At 38.5% G+C, this 20180-nt stretch overlaps 1 protein-coding gene across 2 annotated transcripts in view; it reads left to right on the plus strand.

Annotated features, from left to right (window-relative positions):
* ZNRF2 (zinc and ring finger 2) overlaps positions 1-20180 on the plus strand; it is a 61401-nt gene that overhangs the window by 19584 nt on the left and 21637 nt on the right. For both annotated transcript variants that reach the window (XM_087770289.1, XM_087770282.1), the window contains exon 2: positions 13522-13617. In XM_087770289.1, coding sequence (XP_087626415.1) covers positions 13522-13617 — 96 coding nt within the window. The remainder of the gene's footprint in view (positions 1-13521; positions 13618-20180) is intronic.

A 20180-nucleotide genomic window follows, 5' to 3' on the forward strand; every position in this document is an offset into this window, starting at 1 on the left:
TGGTACAATGTCTACACAGTAGTGGAAAGCGAAGACATAAGGTTAGATGTTTAAATGGCATTCTTGCTGCACAAAGCCAGGAATTGTATTGAGTATTGCTTCTTCTCAAGAAAAAACCAATAAAAGTAGGTTTCTCTTATTGGCACATCCCCCAGCTTACTGATTTATGATTTGATACAACTGCTGTAAAGGACAGATATGGCAAGAACTCCACTAGAGACAGGAAGAGTGTGCTTTTGTGATGACTGACAGGAATGTCAGGCTTCCTTCGGGAGCTTTTATTAGGCGTTCCTGAAAATGGTAGCTAAAGGCGAATTTAAAAAAAAGTTACTTGATAAAACAACAAAGCCTGGAGGCAGAGGCTGTCCTTTACGTGCCTGTGGCTTACTTCTCAGTAGTCTTTAATACAGATAGAGTTTACTATGGAAGAACTGGAACGAGTCTGTCTTTTCACCAGAGCTGATGACATATGCCTGGCTTAATCTCACTAATTCGTTGGTGGCCATACTGTAAAATTTATCACAGTTGCTGTTACTGCACTCACCTGTGTGCAATGGACTTGCCTTCTGAGGGCTGCTTCTAGAACAAAAGGAGTGGATTTAAGCTGGTGTCCATGTGGGAAACAGCTACTTTGACCTCCCCTAAAATCCAGAATCAGAAGGCCTTCTCGAAAACTGGTAACAAGGTTTAAGTGTGAGAGTGTTATTCCTCAAGAGCATCATGGAGATTTTTATTTTGTAAGACGTTGAAGGTACATCTTCTGTCTACTGAAACAGAAGTCTTTTTGAGGGACTAATGCTCCTCTTGGATAAAGGAGGAGATCTAGTTTGAAACAGAAAAATGCCTATAAATGATGTTAATTATTTGTAGTTCTTAAAACCTGGTCTGTGAAAAGTACCAGTGTGACAATTCAGTACCTAAATACTTAGCAGTATAAAATCTTTCTTGCTTGGAGAATGGTTTGTTTAACTGAAAGTGCCTTTCAAGAACTATTGTTTCTTTCACAGAAGATTTTGGGAAGTTGGGAATGTTTTTCAACCTAGAATGAAAGGCTACAATGGGAGAATAGATATAAATCTCTCTCTCTAATCATTTTGGCATTGGGTTAGTAGTAGTAGCCCTGAGTAGTCTTACCTCAGGACTTTAGATGTCTAAAGTGATGGAAGATTCATAAATTTTTTTTTTTTTTTAATGACTGCCTTACACTTTGGGAGTTGGAAGAGAATTAAATCCTAGTTGTTTGAGAAGGGCTAGGTGTTGGGTTATTTACCATGCATCATGGAAGTTTTTTTTGTTTGAATAAATTGTTTGCTGCTGAAGTATGTATCTAGTACACATTTGGGGTGCATCCTTCATTAGCTTGTCTCTTGTTCTAGAAGTCCCCAGTTTTTTGGTGTGGGTTTTTTGTTTTGTTTATATCATGGAATGGTTTCCTTAAATAGACCTTACTGGTCTTTGCCCTTTAGCTGCTGTTTTGATTCTGTCAGTCTCTGAATTGTTTTATATGCTGCTGGCAGGCTGGCTAATGCAGCAAGGTGCAATAGGCTGCTCCAGTGTACCACTGGGAAAGCTCAGAGTCCTGCTCGCTTGGGCTGGTCCCCGCCAGCTGACATGCACACGCAGGAAGAGACAGCAAGAGCAAAGCAGGTAGTGCTGCCAAGAGACAGAAGGAGGGCGAAGGGTTGAACGTGTAAATGAGCTGAGAGGAGTGCAGGCTCAGACTCTGGCATTCTTTATCCTGCCTTTAAGAGCTGTTCTAAAGAGCTTTTTTCCTTCTTTCAAAATCAGGTGGGTTTTTTTTTTTGAGCATTTTATTATTTATATTTTAACTGCTCAGTCACTGGTTTTAGGGATCTGTGGGAGAGCGGTGCTAAGTCATAGGTAAGGCTCTGGTTAAGAAGGCAGTGCTACATAGAAAGGCAGATCAAATTTATGTCATGATTTATTTTTTCTGTGACCCTTGGCTCAATGTCATTGTGGGGAAATAGCATTTTTATATAAGGTGACACCTAGAGATTTATAAGAATTGTTTGTCTTTCTGTGTAAGCTAGGGCAAGTTTCTTACTGCCTTTCTAAAGTGTATAATGGAGACATTGCTCCCATTATAACCATTGCTTTTTCTTGTCTGTTTTAGAGTGTAAGCTCTTCGGAGGAGGGACTAATACACATATGCAAACAAACATATTTGCCGCTCTTGGCACACTATGATCCTGATCTTATAAGGGCATTCCTGAAATAGGAATACTAACTATGATCTCTCTTTAGTCAGTTGTTTAAAAAACAGTGAAAAAATAAAACAAACATAAAAAACCCCAAACAAAACCCAACACTCCTTTCTTATTAAAATATAATTTATTAGCATGTTGCAGTTTCATGCTCTCTCAGTATTCAAACTCAAGACAGTATCTCCTTTTTATGTATAATGCTTGTATATATCAACTGATAGATCATTATTTTGTTTGAACAGTGAAGAACAAAACATACTTCTTAATTAGCTGCAGTTTCTCTTACCTTCAGTAGTGTTACAGATGAGTAAAGCAATGAAAGCACATACTTCTTTAAATAAAAGCCATAATTGGATAAGTAAAAGCATTTGAGTTACCATGTCATTTTTCAAACTCCTGAAAAGTCAAATTATCTGTCATTTTAACTAATTTGTTTCAAGTGCACATCCCTGTGAAAATTTATTTACAGTTGATGCTATGTGTGTGTGTGTATGTATGCGTATGTGCGTCTTATTAGCATGATCTGGTTAATGTAAACAAGATGTTTCTCTTCTAAGCATAGATGTTTAAAATAGCTAACTAATCAAATTTCTCAACAATTTGACTGATAGACCACAACGCAGCAGTTGTAAACAGAGAAAAACAGAAAATACTCAGTAGCATTCTCTACAAAGGTCATTTAAAACGTGAGCAATACACAAAATATTTCTTAACAGTTTGTTCAAACAGTGGTATCTTAACCATGAAAAAGCAAGAATTACATTGCTGACTTAGTTGCTGTGGTAGGAATGATGTGGCACGTCATTTGAAAGTTTGGTTGGTTTGCGATTTATGGATGTTCTGTAAGGTTTTGCAGAATATGGTACGGGTGCTACGTACTCTCTCTTAATAGAGGTAAAAGACTGTAAATATAGATGAACCTGTCATGACTGATATGTTTAAAGCACGTAGGTCAATAGCTTGATTTTCTTCAGCTTTTACTGACAATATTTAAGGAAACTGGCTTGGGGGGTTATTTCTTTATGGGTTCAGTTCTGTCTTTTTCTGAACCAATTATGCATCTTCTTTACTATTCCTCTTATGAGGCATTTTGCATGCTTTCTCTGCTATGGTACATCCCCAAAAGTTATTAAAAGGTTCTGTCTTAGAAATAGGAACTTTTGTGAAACTTTTGCATTATAATACATAAACACGTATCATTCAAACTTAAGAAACTGCTCACACGTTTTATCAAAATTTGTACATAATTCATGTTAAACACTTGAATTCTGTTAATACTGAAGGATTTAATGATCTAATTCCAGTGTACGCCTTTCTGAAATTATGCATTTTGTAACCCTTGGTCTTCTCCCCGTTTTGTAAGATTCTCTTTAATTATTCCGTTAAAAGTCTGGCTTCTTACTAACCTACATCGTAGTTTCTGCAATAGTCCATACACTAAGGTAAATATTTTCCAAGTTGGAAGAATAGAGGGGTCAATGCAGAGTGAACTTCTCTTAGTTGAATTTTCCATTTAAAAATAAAAGGCTGCTTTATGATAAGCAGAGATGTCGGTACTTTTAAAAAGTTATTCTTTAAACAAAATTCCTTTGTGCTGAGGATGAATGATATTTTTCAGCCCAGACTTTTCTACTAAGCTCAGTCCTTATGCATAAGTCATTCCTTTACTCTGAGGGAAAAAAAAAACCCAACCCAAACAAACAAACAACTGCACTTACTCTACTCTCACCAGTTTCAAGTGAATGAAAGTAAATTAGTCCGTAGGGTTGATGTTTCCCTGCAGATTTAAGAAATTGGTGCCCTCTGTGGAGGGCTGCTATTTTGAGAGCTAAAGAGGGAAAAAAATAGAGTATAATAATGCAGGAAAGCCTGCTGTTGTGCTTAGGTAATAAAAACTCTTGTATGTGTGATGAAAAAAACCAGATGAAAAGCACAAGAAAACAAGTATGCTTTGAAACATTTGTCCTTGACTTTCTTGAAACTGTACTTTTCATAAGTATAATTTTTCTGTTATACTGAATGATAAATGTAATTTCAACTACTTTTGATATAGAATTTAATGTTGCTGTTGGAAAATGAAACATTATTATGTTTAGAATTAGTATTTAAACTCCTGAGAACATCCCACATAATAATTTAACTTTTTATTTACATATATTCCTCCCAGTTGTAATCTTTAATATTTGTACTCTTGACTTTTTTGTCATTGATTGGTTTTCCCCTTTTTTCTTTGTCACTGCTACCTCTATTTCTGCAGGAACAAGTAGGTTATTGGTAAGTATTTCAACTAAATCAGACTTTACAAAGTTTTGCCTTAGTGAGGACGACTTTTTTTTTTTATACCCTCACTTACTTTGGTAAAAACTTTGTAGACAACAGACCAATTGTCTGTAAATGCTGTGCTTTCTCAGGTCTCCATTATCGCCTTGTTTGTGTAGTAGAGTAATAGTTTTCAGATTCTCTGAGAGACTTTGTCTTCTGCATGCTTTCAAGCAGCATCATTATCTGTGGTGTCTTCTAAGATGCTGCCTTCTCCTGGGGCTTGCTCCTTTGTTCCTGTCTGCTGCGTTTCAAGTGCAGTGTTTACTTGTCTCTCCCATTTCTTTTTTTCGTAAGACCTCGTATATATTTTGGCCAGTTTGCTCAGAAGACTTCTCTGCGTCCGGCAAGATGCTCTGTTTCATGTGTTCAGTTTAGTCATCCTTGTCAACCATTATTCAGCCGTTTTCACATCATTCCTCTTCCCTTTTAACTATCATTAAATATACTGTCAGCATGGTATAACCACCCTCTCCTCTCTTATTATCATGTTTCATGTAATTTTAATCAGATTTGTTGCATTGTACAGTACAAGTTTTCAAGATATTTACGTCTGTGTATCTTCAAAAAGTAGGACTTCATTCTTTCTTCTGATCTTGGAGCAGCTCTTCCTGTACTTCCTTTTAGATGATGTGAATTCTAATGGCAGCTTTTTCTTTAGCCCTAATATATTTTTGAAAGTAGTGACTTTATTGACAGCGTGAAGAAGGGGAGGGGAGTGTAGACAAACTGGTTCCCTGCACTTAAAAATTTGTAGTTGTCTTGCCAAATTACTCAGTTACTCCAGAAGAGCCTACTTCTGGCGGTAGAACACTGTTATCCTGTCTGTCTTCCCCAACTTTCATTGTGAAATGATGAGTGGAAAGACCTTTTTCAGGTGTTTGAGTAAAATATTGCTCCAGGCAATGAGAGAAAATTGAGGGAGTAGGAAAATTAAGGAAGAAAGAAAAAAAATACATTTATAGGTTCAGCAGAGACTAGGAATGCGAGAGAAGAATTCTTCCTCCTTGAACTGTGGTAGGTGAGTTTAGAAGAAAAAAGCAATGAGAATATGTAATATCTCTAAAGTAAGAGTTTTAAGGCATTTCATTTGCATAAGGTTTTCAGACCTCCAAGCTGACTTGCAGGGAGTTATTTGTCATCATCTGGTAATGCAAGAACTAAGCTTGTTTGACAGGTTAATCTTGCCTGCCGTGTGTAAATAAAATACATTTGTGCCCCAAACCGTTGACCATGCTTTCTGGCTACTTGCTTTCTGAATGAGGTAGTTGATTGGGCTCCAAAATGTGTCCAACCTGGCTTAACTGCGTATTCAGACAACTTTGTTGTCCTCCACACAGCTGCACAAGATTTCTCCAAAGTGGCAAGAGCCCCGCTTGTGTACAGAAGCCTCTGAAATGGTGATAGGGCTAGTTTCTTCCCATGCTACTGGTGTTACTCTGCTAATGTGGCTAGAAGGGGACCTTGCTCTTATCTCTGCTTGCCAGAGATCTGACGATGAATAGACAGGAGAGTAAAAGTTTCTTTCCTTTGTTGCCCTTGATTCAGATTTTGAAAGGGAGTCATCGCACCTATATGAAAGAGAGAGAGAAAGTGTATTCTCTTGGGTTCTCCCCCCTGCCCCCGTCCCTTGGGAAAGATGCTATGGAAATTAATGGTGTTTTTCTGGGGAATAAGTTGATAAGTGGAGGTTTTGGTCGCTAGTTGAAAATATACTTCTTAAACATAGCAAGCTAAAATCTAAAATAATCTGAATTTAGGGTGTGGGTGGAGCTGTTTTTACATGAAAGCTGAGGCTTGCTCTTACCTTTAAATCTACCAAATGCAACTCCCAACATAAGTTTATATTCACACTTGTCTGTCTTCAGCTGCTTCTGTTCCATTGAGAAACTTGTGGCATGGATCTGTGCTGGGGGGGGGTGACATGTCTGAAATGCAGTTAATAAAGTAGTATGTTAAAGAGTGAATTAATAGCTTACAAGTCACTTTAAAAACTGTTCTTGTTTATGTGCTTGTCAATTTGAAAGTGCAAAGACTCTAGGAGTTTGGATGAAGGAGACTTGAGCTGTCTCTCATCTACGTTGACTACCGATCCCTATGGATGATGGCATGGGGGGGTAACGCCCACCACAAACACAGGTGGAGCTAAGAAGGTCTTTCCTCCTCCCTTTGTTGGGTGCTTGCACCAGTCTAAAATGTCACTCTTAAAAAGCTGTTCCTCTAATAGCAGCTGTTCTTATTTTTGTATTAAGAGGTGAAATCAATCTTTTCACAGGTCTTTCCCACCTGTAACTTCATCTTCTGGTTTGCAAGATATTTTCGCGTGGGGCTTTTTTCTGTCTTTAAATGGTTGTATTTATTGTTCTTCAGTTTCTAAAAATGTGCAGCTGTCAATTATAATCATCATCACATGTTACTTTCACATTGGTATTAGACACCTGAAGCTGTACAGTTGGTACAGGCTTTATTTATGAATAAGAAAATGTGTCTTGTTCAATTTCTCTTCTTCATTCTGTACTGCATTGTTTTTCAGTGATTGCTACTGAAGAGCTCACTTTCCCAATTACCAAGATGGGAGCTAAAGAAGTTATGTAGTAAGATTCTGTCTTTCTTAAGTTTTTGCTTAAGAGATGTAGTATTATCCAAACATGTCTTCTCTAATTATTCCATGGGCTCCTTAATTAAAGTAAGTTTCAGGTTTGTTTTTATTCGCCATTTTATATATCCCCCCTTTCCTACTGGGTGCTGTGGGAGCTTTAAATCAGAAAATACAAGAGAAAAATCCCTTGTTTCCCTCAAGGGATTCACAAGTGTGTTTACTTCAGTTTTATGGCTCAAAAGCAGGGAAGAAAACCCCTCTAGATTATGAGCACAAAATCAGTAAGTGCTGAGAAGAAGAAATTATTTGTGCTTATCCTGGTTTAGTTTTCTAGAAAAGGCAGAGTTTGGAATGTTTGTGTTGTGTTCCTTATTTCTGCTTGATTTTCTATTCTCTCCCAAATTGAGGGGAGTATTTCTTTATTTCTTTTCATCTCCAGAAGTCTTTCTAGATGGTGCTGTGTTCTCCCGGCTTAGACTATTGACAGCATAAGGAGGGATGGGAACTGGAGAACTAGATGTATCTTTTCACCAAGACACTTTCTTCCTTAATAAAAAACTTCTGTACATAAGATGGCAAACTTTCTCTGAGTAGCCACTTGTACTGGGAGCTACAGCACCTAGAAATTCTCCTGTAGAGGGTTCCCTGGGAATTGGTAATGCTCTTTGCTCTTTTTTCTTTTACCTTCTAACTTAAAGACATTTTTAAAATGTCAGTTCTCTGTTCTTGAATTTAGTGTGAAGTAATCTTCATATTCTCTTTGATGGTAAAGGTAAAGTTGCCAGGTAAGATGTTAGCAGTATTAAAGCAATATGCTTTCATGTACATAGCTTCATGGTTTTGAGCTTAAGGAATTACTCATTCTGTCTTTCCATTTCAGCTGTCTGAGGAGAAGAGAAGAGATAATTCTGTGGCCACATAACTCTGATAGACCATGTAGTCTTTACTGGAGCTTTTTTTTTTTTGTTGTCTTTAAGTTTTACAAATCAGTTTACAGAAGAAGGGAGTAACAGAAGTTTGACTTGATGAGGATTGTTGTTACTTCACCGAGAATCTGAATTATTTCCATCTGTTTTTCTGCTGTTCTTACACTCTTACTTCATAGAAAAAGACGAAGGGCACACATTTTCCAGTGTGAACATGTTTATTATATTGAAGACAGTTACTGACTGTTTTCCATGTCTACAGAACACATAAGAAGTAATCAACCTTTTTTGTAAGTGAAGGCTGCCAGATTAGGGATAAGGGAAGATTTTTCTAACTCCCTAGGAATAGCTGATCAGCATTGTAGGTTGTCTAGGATGTCTGTAAAGTCTTTCACTAGTTGATTTTTAAGGGCAGATTAAATCCTCTAAGTATGTTTAACCCAGTTTCCCAGTATGGGATAGACTTGGTGACCTCTTGAGGTCCTTTCTACCAAATTCTCTGATTATGTGAGGTCTTTTCTGTTTCTTGGGGGGAGGGGATTATTTGTGTTGTTTTGTTTTAGCATCATTATGCAGACTTTATTTGTGTGACAGTAATCTTGCATACCACCCTCATACCATCATATTTACTGGATGCTGTGCTTCCAGATTGTCTATACCTATTTTTCTAAGTACCAAAGAACAAGTGCAAATACGCAAGTAACATTTGTCAGGCTTCTTATTGTCAAATACATTTTAGAAAAGTATGTATATGCAAGGATTTATCTTTTCTTATGGCTTCTTTAAATGTAAACCAAGCTGGATGATCCATTTTATTTGAAAAAACAAGGATACAAAATCTTAAAATACTAATACGTTGCATACTTATTTTAAAAGAACAGCTGGTCTCATTATACTTTCAGTTTGGTTTTGGCAATGTTCCAGTTGAAATGTTTTCTGCCGAAAGGTTACTCTGATCAGGCTGATGCAGTCTTTTGCCTTGGTGCAGGTTTTGTTCATGGTTATTTCTTGCTACAACTGTTTAATATTGACCAAAAGGATCATCCATTCTTCTGTTCAAGTCTAACACCACTTTATCGTGTTTCCGTTATGTGCAGTTCTGTGACACTCTGCACTGCATTGTCTGGAAGCTCTTAGCTCTTTTTTTTTTTTTTTTCCCCACCACAGAGTAGATATTCCAGAATGAGTGCCAACATGATCTTGCAAAAAATTATAGAGGTCCAGGAGTTTGTTACTTGTTGGGTGGTTTTTGTTTGCTTCGCTATGCACTGAACTGCAAGTTAAACAGTCTGATGTTTGCAAACTAAGGCAAACACAGTAAGATATCAGTAAGAGGCTGAAATTGGTACGGATAGAGTGAGTGGCCACCCATCGACCTATCCCTGTGGATAGCTTCCAAGCCTGCCAGAGACGAAAGTTATGAGTTTGGTACATGGATGTGAGAGAAGATGGGATTTCTTGGCTAACTGGAGGTTCATTTGCAAAAGACAGCGGAGTCTGAAGAAAGTGATGTATTCAAGAGAGAACGAGAGAGAGAATTTACCTCTGAATGTTTAAGTCCTGCTACTTACGCAGGTTTAGTTATTTCAAACTTTCTGTGCCACCTTGGGATTTTCTAGTAGCTGTATTGCAACTTTCTGTTCTGTTTCTCTTTTCTCGTAATTGTACTTTTTTCCAGGATTATGGTTTTAAGTAACGTGTTACTTTCAGTATTGTAGTCAGGGTTGCAAAACTAGATGATGGGAGCTTGTAAGAATCTGTCTTCCTGCTTCTTAAGCATGCAGTTGTAAAAGTCAGCTAGAGGCATGCACTTGCTCAGTTTTGGTGCTCAGTTCTTTCCTGCTGTTCGGAAAGAGAATGGGGTGAGAGGTGGTTCTTCCCCTGACTTAGGTTGTATCACAGGCAGTGTCCGCTCTACTATGGGAGAAGGAAGGACAGCTTTGCAGTGATATGCTGACAAACAGTGACAGCCCTAATACAAAAATGATAGTACTTCATGTAGGATGAGGATAAGGGATGCTGTGAAAACAACACCTTCATAAGAGCTGGATTTTTACCTAGAACTATACATTACCTCTTGTACTGTCCTTGTAAAGAGAGTAAGAAAGTAGTTAATTGAGTTTTGTGGGTTTTAGAAGACACTTCATGTGATGCCACCTCATCTGATGACTACTTCCACTTTGTTGTCCAAATGTGTGTGAGTGCATTGTTTATCTGCAAAACTCAGTAAAATAAGTCATGTAGAGAGCAAGTTATTGTTGACCTGCTGATGATTGTTAAAGTCATGTGAAACTTTCTTCAAGTTATCGGAATTGTTCCTTGAGACTGGTGGTAAAAACAAACATAGGCTATAAATGTTGTTAGCCTGCTGGGCAGTGGTACAATAGAGTCTTTGTTCTTACGGAGCACTTAATTGTAAAGTGGGTCATGAAACTATTGCCTTCTGATTTGAGGAAAGGTGGGAAAATACCAGCTTTTTTAAAGGACCTTTAACTGGCTTGTGGACAGTGTTGATTGTTCACTTATTTATATTTTTCAAATACAGTTAAAAATAAAGGACATGTTGTGTCTACAGTCAAAATAACTTATTCTTTGGGGTTACTAAAGGAGTTGGAAATTGTAATTTCCTTCACATAAAACATACACTCTGCATCTCTTGGGGAAGATGGCTAAATACAGGACCTGGTTATTGCAGCAGAACATTGTGAAGGAATGAGAAGTCGGATTTCACTTGTATTTGAAAAATGTTTCAGCAAGTGTTGCGAGCTCAAGGCTCTTTTTCTGGTGTCATGCTAGTTTCTGGCATGCAGCTGATGCAGGTCACTGGAAAAACATCTTTTCCACAAAGATACCTTTACCACTGGCAGCTAAATTGGTCCATAAGGCTTAGTTAAGTGTGATGTCCTCTACTTCTTGGATTCTTCAGTGTACTGCTCTGCAGGCTGAGTAGAGCTACAGCAGTCGGATATCCCAGACTTGCTGTGTCAGGAGGATATTTGTGGTTGTTTAACTATTACCTTCAGATCCCCCTTGACACTAGACAAACCACAAGATACTGTATTGTTAAAATACTTACTATATTGCTAGAATGCAGACTGTTTACTAGGTTTAGGGGCAGGAACATGGTAGTATAAATGCATTCAGCTGAATAGGTGGATAATCAGAAAGATTTTTCGCAGCTGTCTATCTTTAAGCATGGTTTTAAGTAAAAGCATTATTATCATCATCATTATTATTTACCCAAATTCTCCCTACTGTTTTATTTGGATTTAAGTATTCTCTCCAAGCATTCCTGGGATATATACCTTCTAAATAACACTGTTTACTTTAGCAGTGGTTCCAAAGACCTATTGATGGTTTTCCCTGCCCCCTGTCACTCCCAATTAGATGTGCTGATGACCCTAGGGAATAAGCTAGAAGGGTTCTGTCCAGAAAGCAGAGGAAACCTGTTAATAACTGTCCTAGTGCTTAACTAGCCATGAACATAAACGTTAACTTGCTGTAATGCAAACACTCCCTTCTGGCACAGCAGGACTCAGTCTGCAGCATTTAAAGAACTTACGTGCTTTTTCACATCAAGATATGTTGTCGACTATGCCTTATAGAAGTCTATAAATGAGAATAATGCATCGGTCTTAGTAGGTTTTGACTAGACTTAAGAGTAATCAGCTGCATTAGGCTGAGAAAGGTTGAGAGAAAATTTACCCCGGGTCAGTTTTTGAAGAAAACCGTAACAGTTACGGGTGGTGTTTGGAGGACTGAGATACTAACTCCGATTTTAGTCATATTGAGATGCAGCCTGGGGGGAGGAGGCTACACAGTGGCTGAAGGGTCACTGACAAAGCTTTCTACAAGCAAATTAATCCTTTCAACTTCTTTTTTTCCAAAAAGATGTGTTTGGCTGTTGTATGCTTATTAACCTGTGGTTGTAACTGTTGTTTGTAAAGATGTGAGTTGGGGGAGGAGGATTAAAAATAAGGAGAGAAGAGCAATATTTAAATTGAAGTGCAAGACTGACACAAGAAGAAATAGATGTGAACTGCTTATGACTAAAATGGGAAGAATCAGAACTGTGCTTTAGCTCAGGAAGTGGTTTCCAGTACATGTTCAGCTGCTGCTCAGAGTTCCTCATGGTTACCAGTTGTCTGTTTTGACTTGCTTCCTATCAGCTGCACTAAAAAAAATAAAAATCATTGTCTTGATAAATGAAATGCATTTTTTCTATCAAGTGCTAATGGTTCAGGTTAGTTGCTTGATCTACATCTGGATAATAATTAACAGGAAAGATCAAAATTCTCAGGCATCAGTAATTTGAAAGTGCAGCATCAAGTCGCTTGTCATCCTTGACTGACTCGGTTTATTACAGACTCCCAAGGTTAGAACTACAAAAGCAAGGGGCAACAAACTAAAACATGTGGGAGCCAGCCCAGATGTGGATGTTGGTGGAAGGTGCAGTGGCCATTTATACATGCCTACATCATTACTGTTCACCAGCATCAAAGAAAAACTTGCTCCTTTGCACTGAGCATGGGTTTAGATATTTTTGCTGTATGTTGTCCTGTAGGTATACCTTAACAGCTGTTACGCATCAAGATCCCCGTTGGTGGCTTTTTGTCTCTCACTTGTGTGTTAATTATTCAGCGGATCAGAATCGGTCAGGCTTTTCTGTGGGCTGTAAAGCTTGTCCAGCCAATCTCATCCTTTAACTGGAAGACTGCTGTCTTTGGTAATGACATAAATTAAAGTATTAAGCAGTTTTGTCATGGACTATTATGCAGTTGCATCACAATCCAGACTGTTTTAATTATTCTTTACCCCATATTGCCTCAGGCTGTGACCTCACAAGCTAAACAAGGTCATGCTTGGCTAGGATGAGGGAAGTCAAAGAAATTCAGCGCTACAGGAAATATTAGTGATTCAGTAGGTGAGGTGACACCCCTGAGTTAATGTTTTCCCTGTGCCCCGTACTGGTAAAAGATGCTGCAGCTTGCATGATGAGATGTAAAACCTAGATCCTTTGTTAAAGTTTCAATGCTATTCCGGGTAAAAGTGCAGATGTTAACTCAGGGCTCCTGCCCCAGTTCAGATTTTAATGGCTATGTTCTCTATACATTTCTAAATCCTGTTTTAGTAGAGTCACATTATCCTCTTGCACTTGTCTTAAACTGTTCTTAGAGTTGTTGGGAAACTTTGTGTTCCAGAGGTGGTGACCTGTTTACAATTGGCAACAGATCAATTTGCAGAAACAATGGTCCATTTTGAGATCTTTTGAAATCAAGGGAATTACATTCATTTAAGAAACGTCAGGTCAAAACTGAAAAGCTGCCAGATTTTTTTTTTTCTTTCTTTCTTTTAATGTGTGCAGAATACTTTTTTTTTTTTTTTTGCTTGAATATACATATTTGCAACACGGTTGAATGTACTCATGCTTACATATTTTTATTTTCCATAGGATTCAAGTGCCCTGTATGTTCAAAATTTGTATCTTCTGATGAAATGGATTTACATCTTGTGATGTGTTTGACAAAACCGAGGATAACCTACAATGGTAAGAAAGAAGTAAGCTGCTAATTATTTATTCATTTTAAACATTAGCGTGACAAGAATTCCTTATTTAGTAAAATACTCTGGTAACTAATGCAGTGGACTCAGAAATGGTATATGTTTTTTGCTTGTTTATTTTTTTCAAAATAATTCCTATCAGCTTGGTCCTTTTTTATACTGTCTGCCAATATAATTTACACTGTTGACTTGTTCTACAAATCTATAATTATTCTTATTTGAGTTTGTGTATTCCGTTTTGTTGGCCACAAGATCAGATATTGATCAGTGTCCTTTTAATGCCCGCTTGAGATTATGTGTAGTTTAAACGTCCTCTCATCTAATGACATCAAATAGTGAGGTAGGTCAATCAAGTCTCCTTACTGGACGCATTGTGCATTTGCACCTTATTCAAGAAAATTACCCTTTCTTGAAGGAGCCAAAGAACTTTCTCCTTCTTCAGCTGATTGTGTATGTGATACTTCGTAAGGACTGGTAGATATGTATGTCTCGCCTTCATTTTTTTGTGGGTTTAGTGAGACTTTTGCCCATGTCAAATGAATCACCTGTTGTAGCTCTGTTTTTTCCCCATACCACTAAGCCCTCCTTCTAGGCAACCTTTGATGTAAGGCAAACAGGACTTTTGCGACTGTTGGGATTAAACCTTTCTATTGGCATGGCTTAGACTGACAGTTCTATGGCAAACACACAAAAAGGTTTCAGAGAACTAGGAATTAAAAAAATCTTACTGAAATCTTAGTGCGTGCTTTGGCAGAGCTGCCCTACCATCAGGAAGTCTTACAGTGCCTCCTGAATGAGCTTATTGCTCACCAGCCATCAGATGTGGAATACGTGAGAACAGAATGCAATTAGAAATAAATTGTAAAGGAGGCGAAGTCAGATTGTTTTTGGAGGTGCAGAGCAAAAAGTTGAGTGTCAGTAGTCACAAGTGGCATCAGGGAAAAATCTGATTCAATGTAAGGTACAAATGCCATATAATGAGGGTGGTCAAACACAGTAGCAGGCACTTGAAGAGGTGGTGCAACCTCCATCCTTGGACGTGATTAGAAATTGACTGAACACAGCTCTGAGCAACTTAGTCTGGGTTGTTTTTTTTTTTTAATTGGAACAAGTCTTGAAGAGTGGTTGGGCCCACCTTATTCTTTGTCTGGACAGCAATAATGCTTGGCCTTAGTCAGAAAAACAATTTGAAATCATATACTTACAGTTGTGAAATCGATTTCAAAGCACAGCACTCGGGAAAAGCAAATACTTTTTTCTCCTGGTGTTGCCACACGTGTATTTGAGAAGGTTGACTTCATCTGACAGAGGGGTCTTTGTTTCTCTTTGTTTTGCCTTTTGTAAATTAGGACTAAGTATTTTCCAAGATAAGTTGTTAGAAATCTGTGTACTGAGGGATGCTGAACATCAGGGAGAAGCAGGCTAGTTGCCCCAGTCAGGGCGGGATAATGCACTTGGGATCAGTTAGGGTAGAGCAGGAGGAGGCAAGTTGGCAGAGAGCAAGCTCTGGCGGTAATCTGGCTGATGGGATGTCCACAACTTATGAGTTGACTGACTGAAATCCTTTGCCCCTGCTGCTCCCTACATGTACATATAAGCGCACTCAGTTGACTAACTTTTTCCAAAGAAACAGCAATTACATAACGTAACCTCTCATTATTGTTTGTGATGTTCATTTGTATATTTGTATCACAACAGTGCCATATTCAACCTTTTTTTTTGTTTGTTTGGGGTTTTTTTGGTTTTTTTTCCTCCTGTATTGTTTCTCTCAGCTGGCACACTGGTGGTTGGAGCTCCTTTGGGCCATCTTGTTACCTCTGCACAGTCCGTTAAGTCAACAAACTTCCATATAAATGAGCAGAAGTAAAACCTGTGAGTGGCACCTGAAGCCACTCTCTGGATAATCTGCAACATGACAAAAGCAGTTGTGGACAACGCAATATGAGTTACTCCCAGCAACTTGTCGTTTCGCAATTTAGGAGTGTGTCTGCTGTATAGAGAGCCTCAGAAACTCATTCTAGGAAATGGTTATATAAGCTTGAAAGGAGAAAACTACTAAATTACATAGGCTGGTTTGAGAAGAGACACTTAGAAGTATGGTCTCGTTCTCATAAACGCTTAATAGAAGTGTGCATTGATCCTTGTAACTGCAGTTGGTTAGCTCCTGGAGTTGTGGACTAAATCTTAAATTATAGCCTATAGCTGGTTACATAAATTACTGCAGTACAAAGAAATTGAGGATATGGCTTCAGAGTTGTGCAGCGCTCGGTTGTTACTTTGTGGTATGATTGTGATCCCTTTAATGAGGCTAATGAAAGAGAATTAACTAGCAGATTAGTAGCTTAATGCTGCCATGATTACAGACCCAGAAATTACATATGAATGTCTATATGCATGTGGTTTTTTTCTTGTATATTTTCCTGTTTGCCCTGATGAGGAGATCAGTGATGCCCTTTTGTCATAAGTCATAAGCAGGGCATCTCAAGTTCTGCTTGAGAGAAGAAAAGATGCCACTATCAACTTTTGATACCTTCTTCTAAAATGGAAGGCATCTCTTTATGCTGTACTTTCTCATTGTTATCTTGGCCTTATGTCAGACATACTGAAATAGAGCCAAGTAGGCATTATTTGCTTGTGTTGGTCACTGGTGGTTTCCCAGTCCTATTAGCACTAGCAGGAAAAATACTTTTCTTTTTTTTTTTTTTTCCCCTTCCCCTCACTTTGTTTTCTCTCTGAATTTTGCGTTGCAAGTAGCTGAAGGGAGCCTTAGGCTTTGCAGGTGGTGAGATGTTTAAAAATTGAGCTGTTGGACTGAACTGTGCTTGTGTCTAGTTCTGTTTCAGATGCATTTCCTTATGATACTGTAAATGTATTAGTTGTCTTTCTAAGAAACAACAGGGAGCAAATTGTATGTATTTTGTCATTCTGAGAAGACAAACCTTCTTTCTTTTAAAATGTGAGTCTGAGGCATACAGTCTTCCCCAGAAAAACATTATAAGACTGTTTAGATGTGATTTGAAGTTTAAAAGAAATTTATGAGTCCTCCCAACCAATCTCTAATTGCTTTCTGAGCTACGTTTGTGCATTGCATTTGGCAGTTGGAAGGGTCAGTGAACTGCAAACTCTGGCAGCTGTCTGATTTAGACATGTTTTCTGAAAGAGAGTGGTCACAAATTTGTCCCAGTTCTATGCTGGAAGTTGTGCTGACTTTCATATAAATAAATCAGTACATTTTATTAGCCTTATTCTTTCAAAATCATGTGACTTGCCTGCAACAGAGATCTCATTGCTTACTCAATTTGGCATGTAAAAAGAGCTCTTTCTTTTTTCTGTGGAACTTTGTTCCAAGTTATCTCTTAAACTACTTGTGGTGCTCATACATGAACCAATATCTATGCGTTTTGATACAAAAGCTGGTTAAATGAATGGAATTGTGCAAAAACGTTGTGGTGTTTGGTGTTACTGTCTTAAATGGTCTTGCTTTTTTTAGCAATTAAAAACTCCCTTCATACTGTTACTTGCTGAGCTGCTGAAAAGCCCAGAGTAGGTCCCATGCACTGGTTAGCCACAGGTTGCTAAAAGCCAGTTTTATGAAGAAAGTGGGTTACTTGCTAGTTGACAGATTTTCTGAACACCACTGCTAAAATATTATATGGCTATACCTATTCCTTTGAGCTTCTCCAAAGTGTTAAATGAGGCCCCTTGCACCATCTTATTCACATTTGCAGGGAGCCCACTTAGGGAATACTCTGCCCAAGATGTTGTTTACAAGGTAGCCCTGTGTATTTGGTCAGGCAGGGGCACTTACTTGAATAACTCAGTGCTTTGGAAGCAACTTGCCTTTAGCTCCTTGCTGATGATTCAACCTATCTGGTGAAGTTTAGGTTTTGAATATGATTGTTGTTCATTTTGTGTTGTTACAGTATCGATGCTTTTTTTCACTGGAAGGTGTTTTATAAAAATTGAGGATACACTGGAGAGACTTGTGTCTTTAGGGGCACTAGTTTTAGATGCTTTGCAACAAATGCAACTGATTCCTCCTGAAGAAAGTTAGTTCTAAAGTAATTCTGGTTTTAATTTTAGAATTCCTTTGTTTGTTTCTCGGAACACTTTGTAAGACTTTATTATTATTATTATTATTGAAGGGCCCCTCTGAGAGCAGGGACTAGCAGCCTGGCACCTGGCCAGATGGGGAAGCCAGTGACCCCTGAGAGCTGGGGAGAGCCAGTCAGCTCACTGGACTGGTTGGCTAGCTCGGTGAGCCGGCCTGTCCTCTTTCAAAAGTTTTGATTGAATTAGCACATTCCTGTGGAGTATTTTGGGTTTCATCAAGTCAGCACTTTGTGTTGGAACGCTGTTCTACTGGAAACTTTCTAAGCAGGTCTCCTTAAAGCTGCTTGCTGAGGGGTGGTGCCGCTTTCACTCACACCGCTCTGCATTTAATTCAGATACAGCAGTGGGTCTGATTATTGGCCTACATATGTACTGAAGTTCATTTTAAGGGGAAAAGCTTTTGCTAGTGTAATTTCAGAGAGGGAGAGCATGAGACATCCAGTGCATGAGCTGCTGGAGACTTTTTCCTTACTCAAGGTAATGACTTTGCAATTCTTCTTTTTAAATTACAATAAGTGAATTTTTAGCCTTATGACACCAAAAACGAGCAGGGGATCAAACATCACAGATAGTGGGGATTACATATATGATTTTATATTTAAAGTTTTATCCAGCTCTGTTTTGAATGGAGGATTAGTATGTGGAAAGACTGTTACAGACAGAATATTGAAAATTAAGGTAGATGTACTGGAAGGAAAACATGAGTGAAACTTATTGTGCTCTTCCTGTCCGGCAATGTACTTTGTCTTCTGGGGTGTTCAAATCTAACACCACGCACAGCTAGCCAAATATATTCCTGTGCCATCTACCTAAATTCAAAGTGACTTGGGCCACAGCAGCGCAACTGATTTAGATTAGCAAGGATGCAAAGCAGGGTTTTGTCATGAAATTTAAATACACCGTTTATTCTAAATCAGTTTGAGGTATTGGGTTTTGTCTTGTGAGGAAACAGAAATGCTGGTACTGCCGCATGCTGAGGCCTGCATGTGAGTGAGTGTCAGAATCCTGAGCTAGAATCTGTAGGAGCAATAATCCTGCTAGAGGAGTTGTTGACATCTAAATGACAGTCATAACATACGCATTTTGATCAAAAGTAGAGACTTGAAGATTGGCATGAGTCACCTAAAGGACTAAAAATATTTTGGAAACATTCTTTGTGAATGGGACCGACCTAATTTTTTCTAACACCAGTTATAAGCTTTGCTGATTGGTAGCTGTTGCAACATCTTCAGGTAAAGCCACTTGTGCTAGAACTTATTCAGTTTATATTGCCCAGTAGAAGGGAAGCAAAATAGCATACCTTAACCTAACGTTTGGACGACCAAAAGACGTGATTCTGGCAGTTCTGCCCACTGCAGTGACTTGATTTCCTTGGTGACTTCTGTGCACAAAAAAAGGGAAAGTATTTTACTCAGCAGGGCTGATGCTGTAAACTGTTTTGACTGATGCACTCAAAACTTCAGTCTGGAATGAAGAGAATTGCTAACTTCAAGTTCACTTCTCTGCCAGGGTTCCTGAGATCATAGCTTAAAAGACCTTGCAAAAGGGCATCTTGCCAGTCTGCCTGGAAAAGCTTAAGCCTTCCTCCTTGTCCTCATCCTTTAATAGGACTAGACTTCCAGCAAAGCAGTACAAAATAATACTAAGGCAAATCAGTTCTTCCATTCCACTTTATTCGAGGTATAAAATTCTCCATTGAATTTCTCAATTCTTCCATTTTTGGAGTTTAACAAGATTCTTGGCTAAAAGTTTCTAGCTTCTTGCTCTGCCCTAGGTGGTTCTGTGCTCTGTCTTCAGGGGTGCTGGGGAGGGAGAAGGGCAGACTTTATAAGGTAGTTTAACAGGACACGTAAACAGACACTTCTCCTCCGCTTGCAGTTAAAATAGTGACGTTTACTCTTGCTTTGATCTTGTGTACTCATGAACATCCTCCAGAGTATGTAGGAGGTCCATTCAGCTTCCCTGATGCTTTAAAACTGTTTTCTTCAGTAGTTCTTGAAAATAATTAGAACTGTGGAACATCTGTTGAACTTTGAAATTTTGCTTAACATGCTGACAGCAGAACATTACTACAGTAAATAAAATTTTAATCTCAGACATATGCACAGCTGTTATTCTGTGAATTGGTATAGTATCAGCTCAGACTTTTCATAGCTTGTCTTGCAAATCATTGTCACAATTTTAAGGAGGGAAATTGTGTTTGAAGAACTTGATAAAAATATATTGATTAGTTTGTACTTCCTTCCTTTGGGAATTGTTGGTAATGTTTGAACAAGGAGGAAACTTTCACTGATGTTCACCAGTGTGGGCTGTGGATAGCTACTCCTCCAAACCAGACAGCCAAGAGGAACAGTGGCAAACGCTAGCTCTTCCTCCCTTTTGTTCAGTAAAGTTCTGTTTCCTTCCAGCCACCCCAGATGTCTCCTTCAGCAGTTT

The sequence above is a fragment of the Nipponia nippon genome, unplaced genomic scaffold, assembly GCF_047370975.1.
Source record: "Nipponia nippon isolate SJK-2023a ecotype South Korea unplaced genomic scaffold, ASM4737097v1 scaffold_1, whole genome shotgun sequence".
NCBI classification, from domain to species: Eukaryota; Metazoa; Chordata; class Aves; order Pelecaniformes; family Threskiornithidae; genus Nipponia; species Nipponia nippon.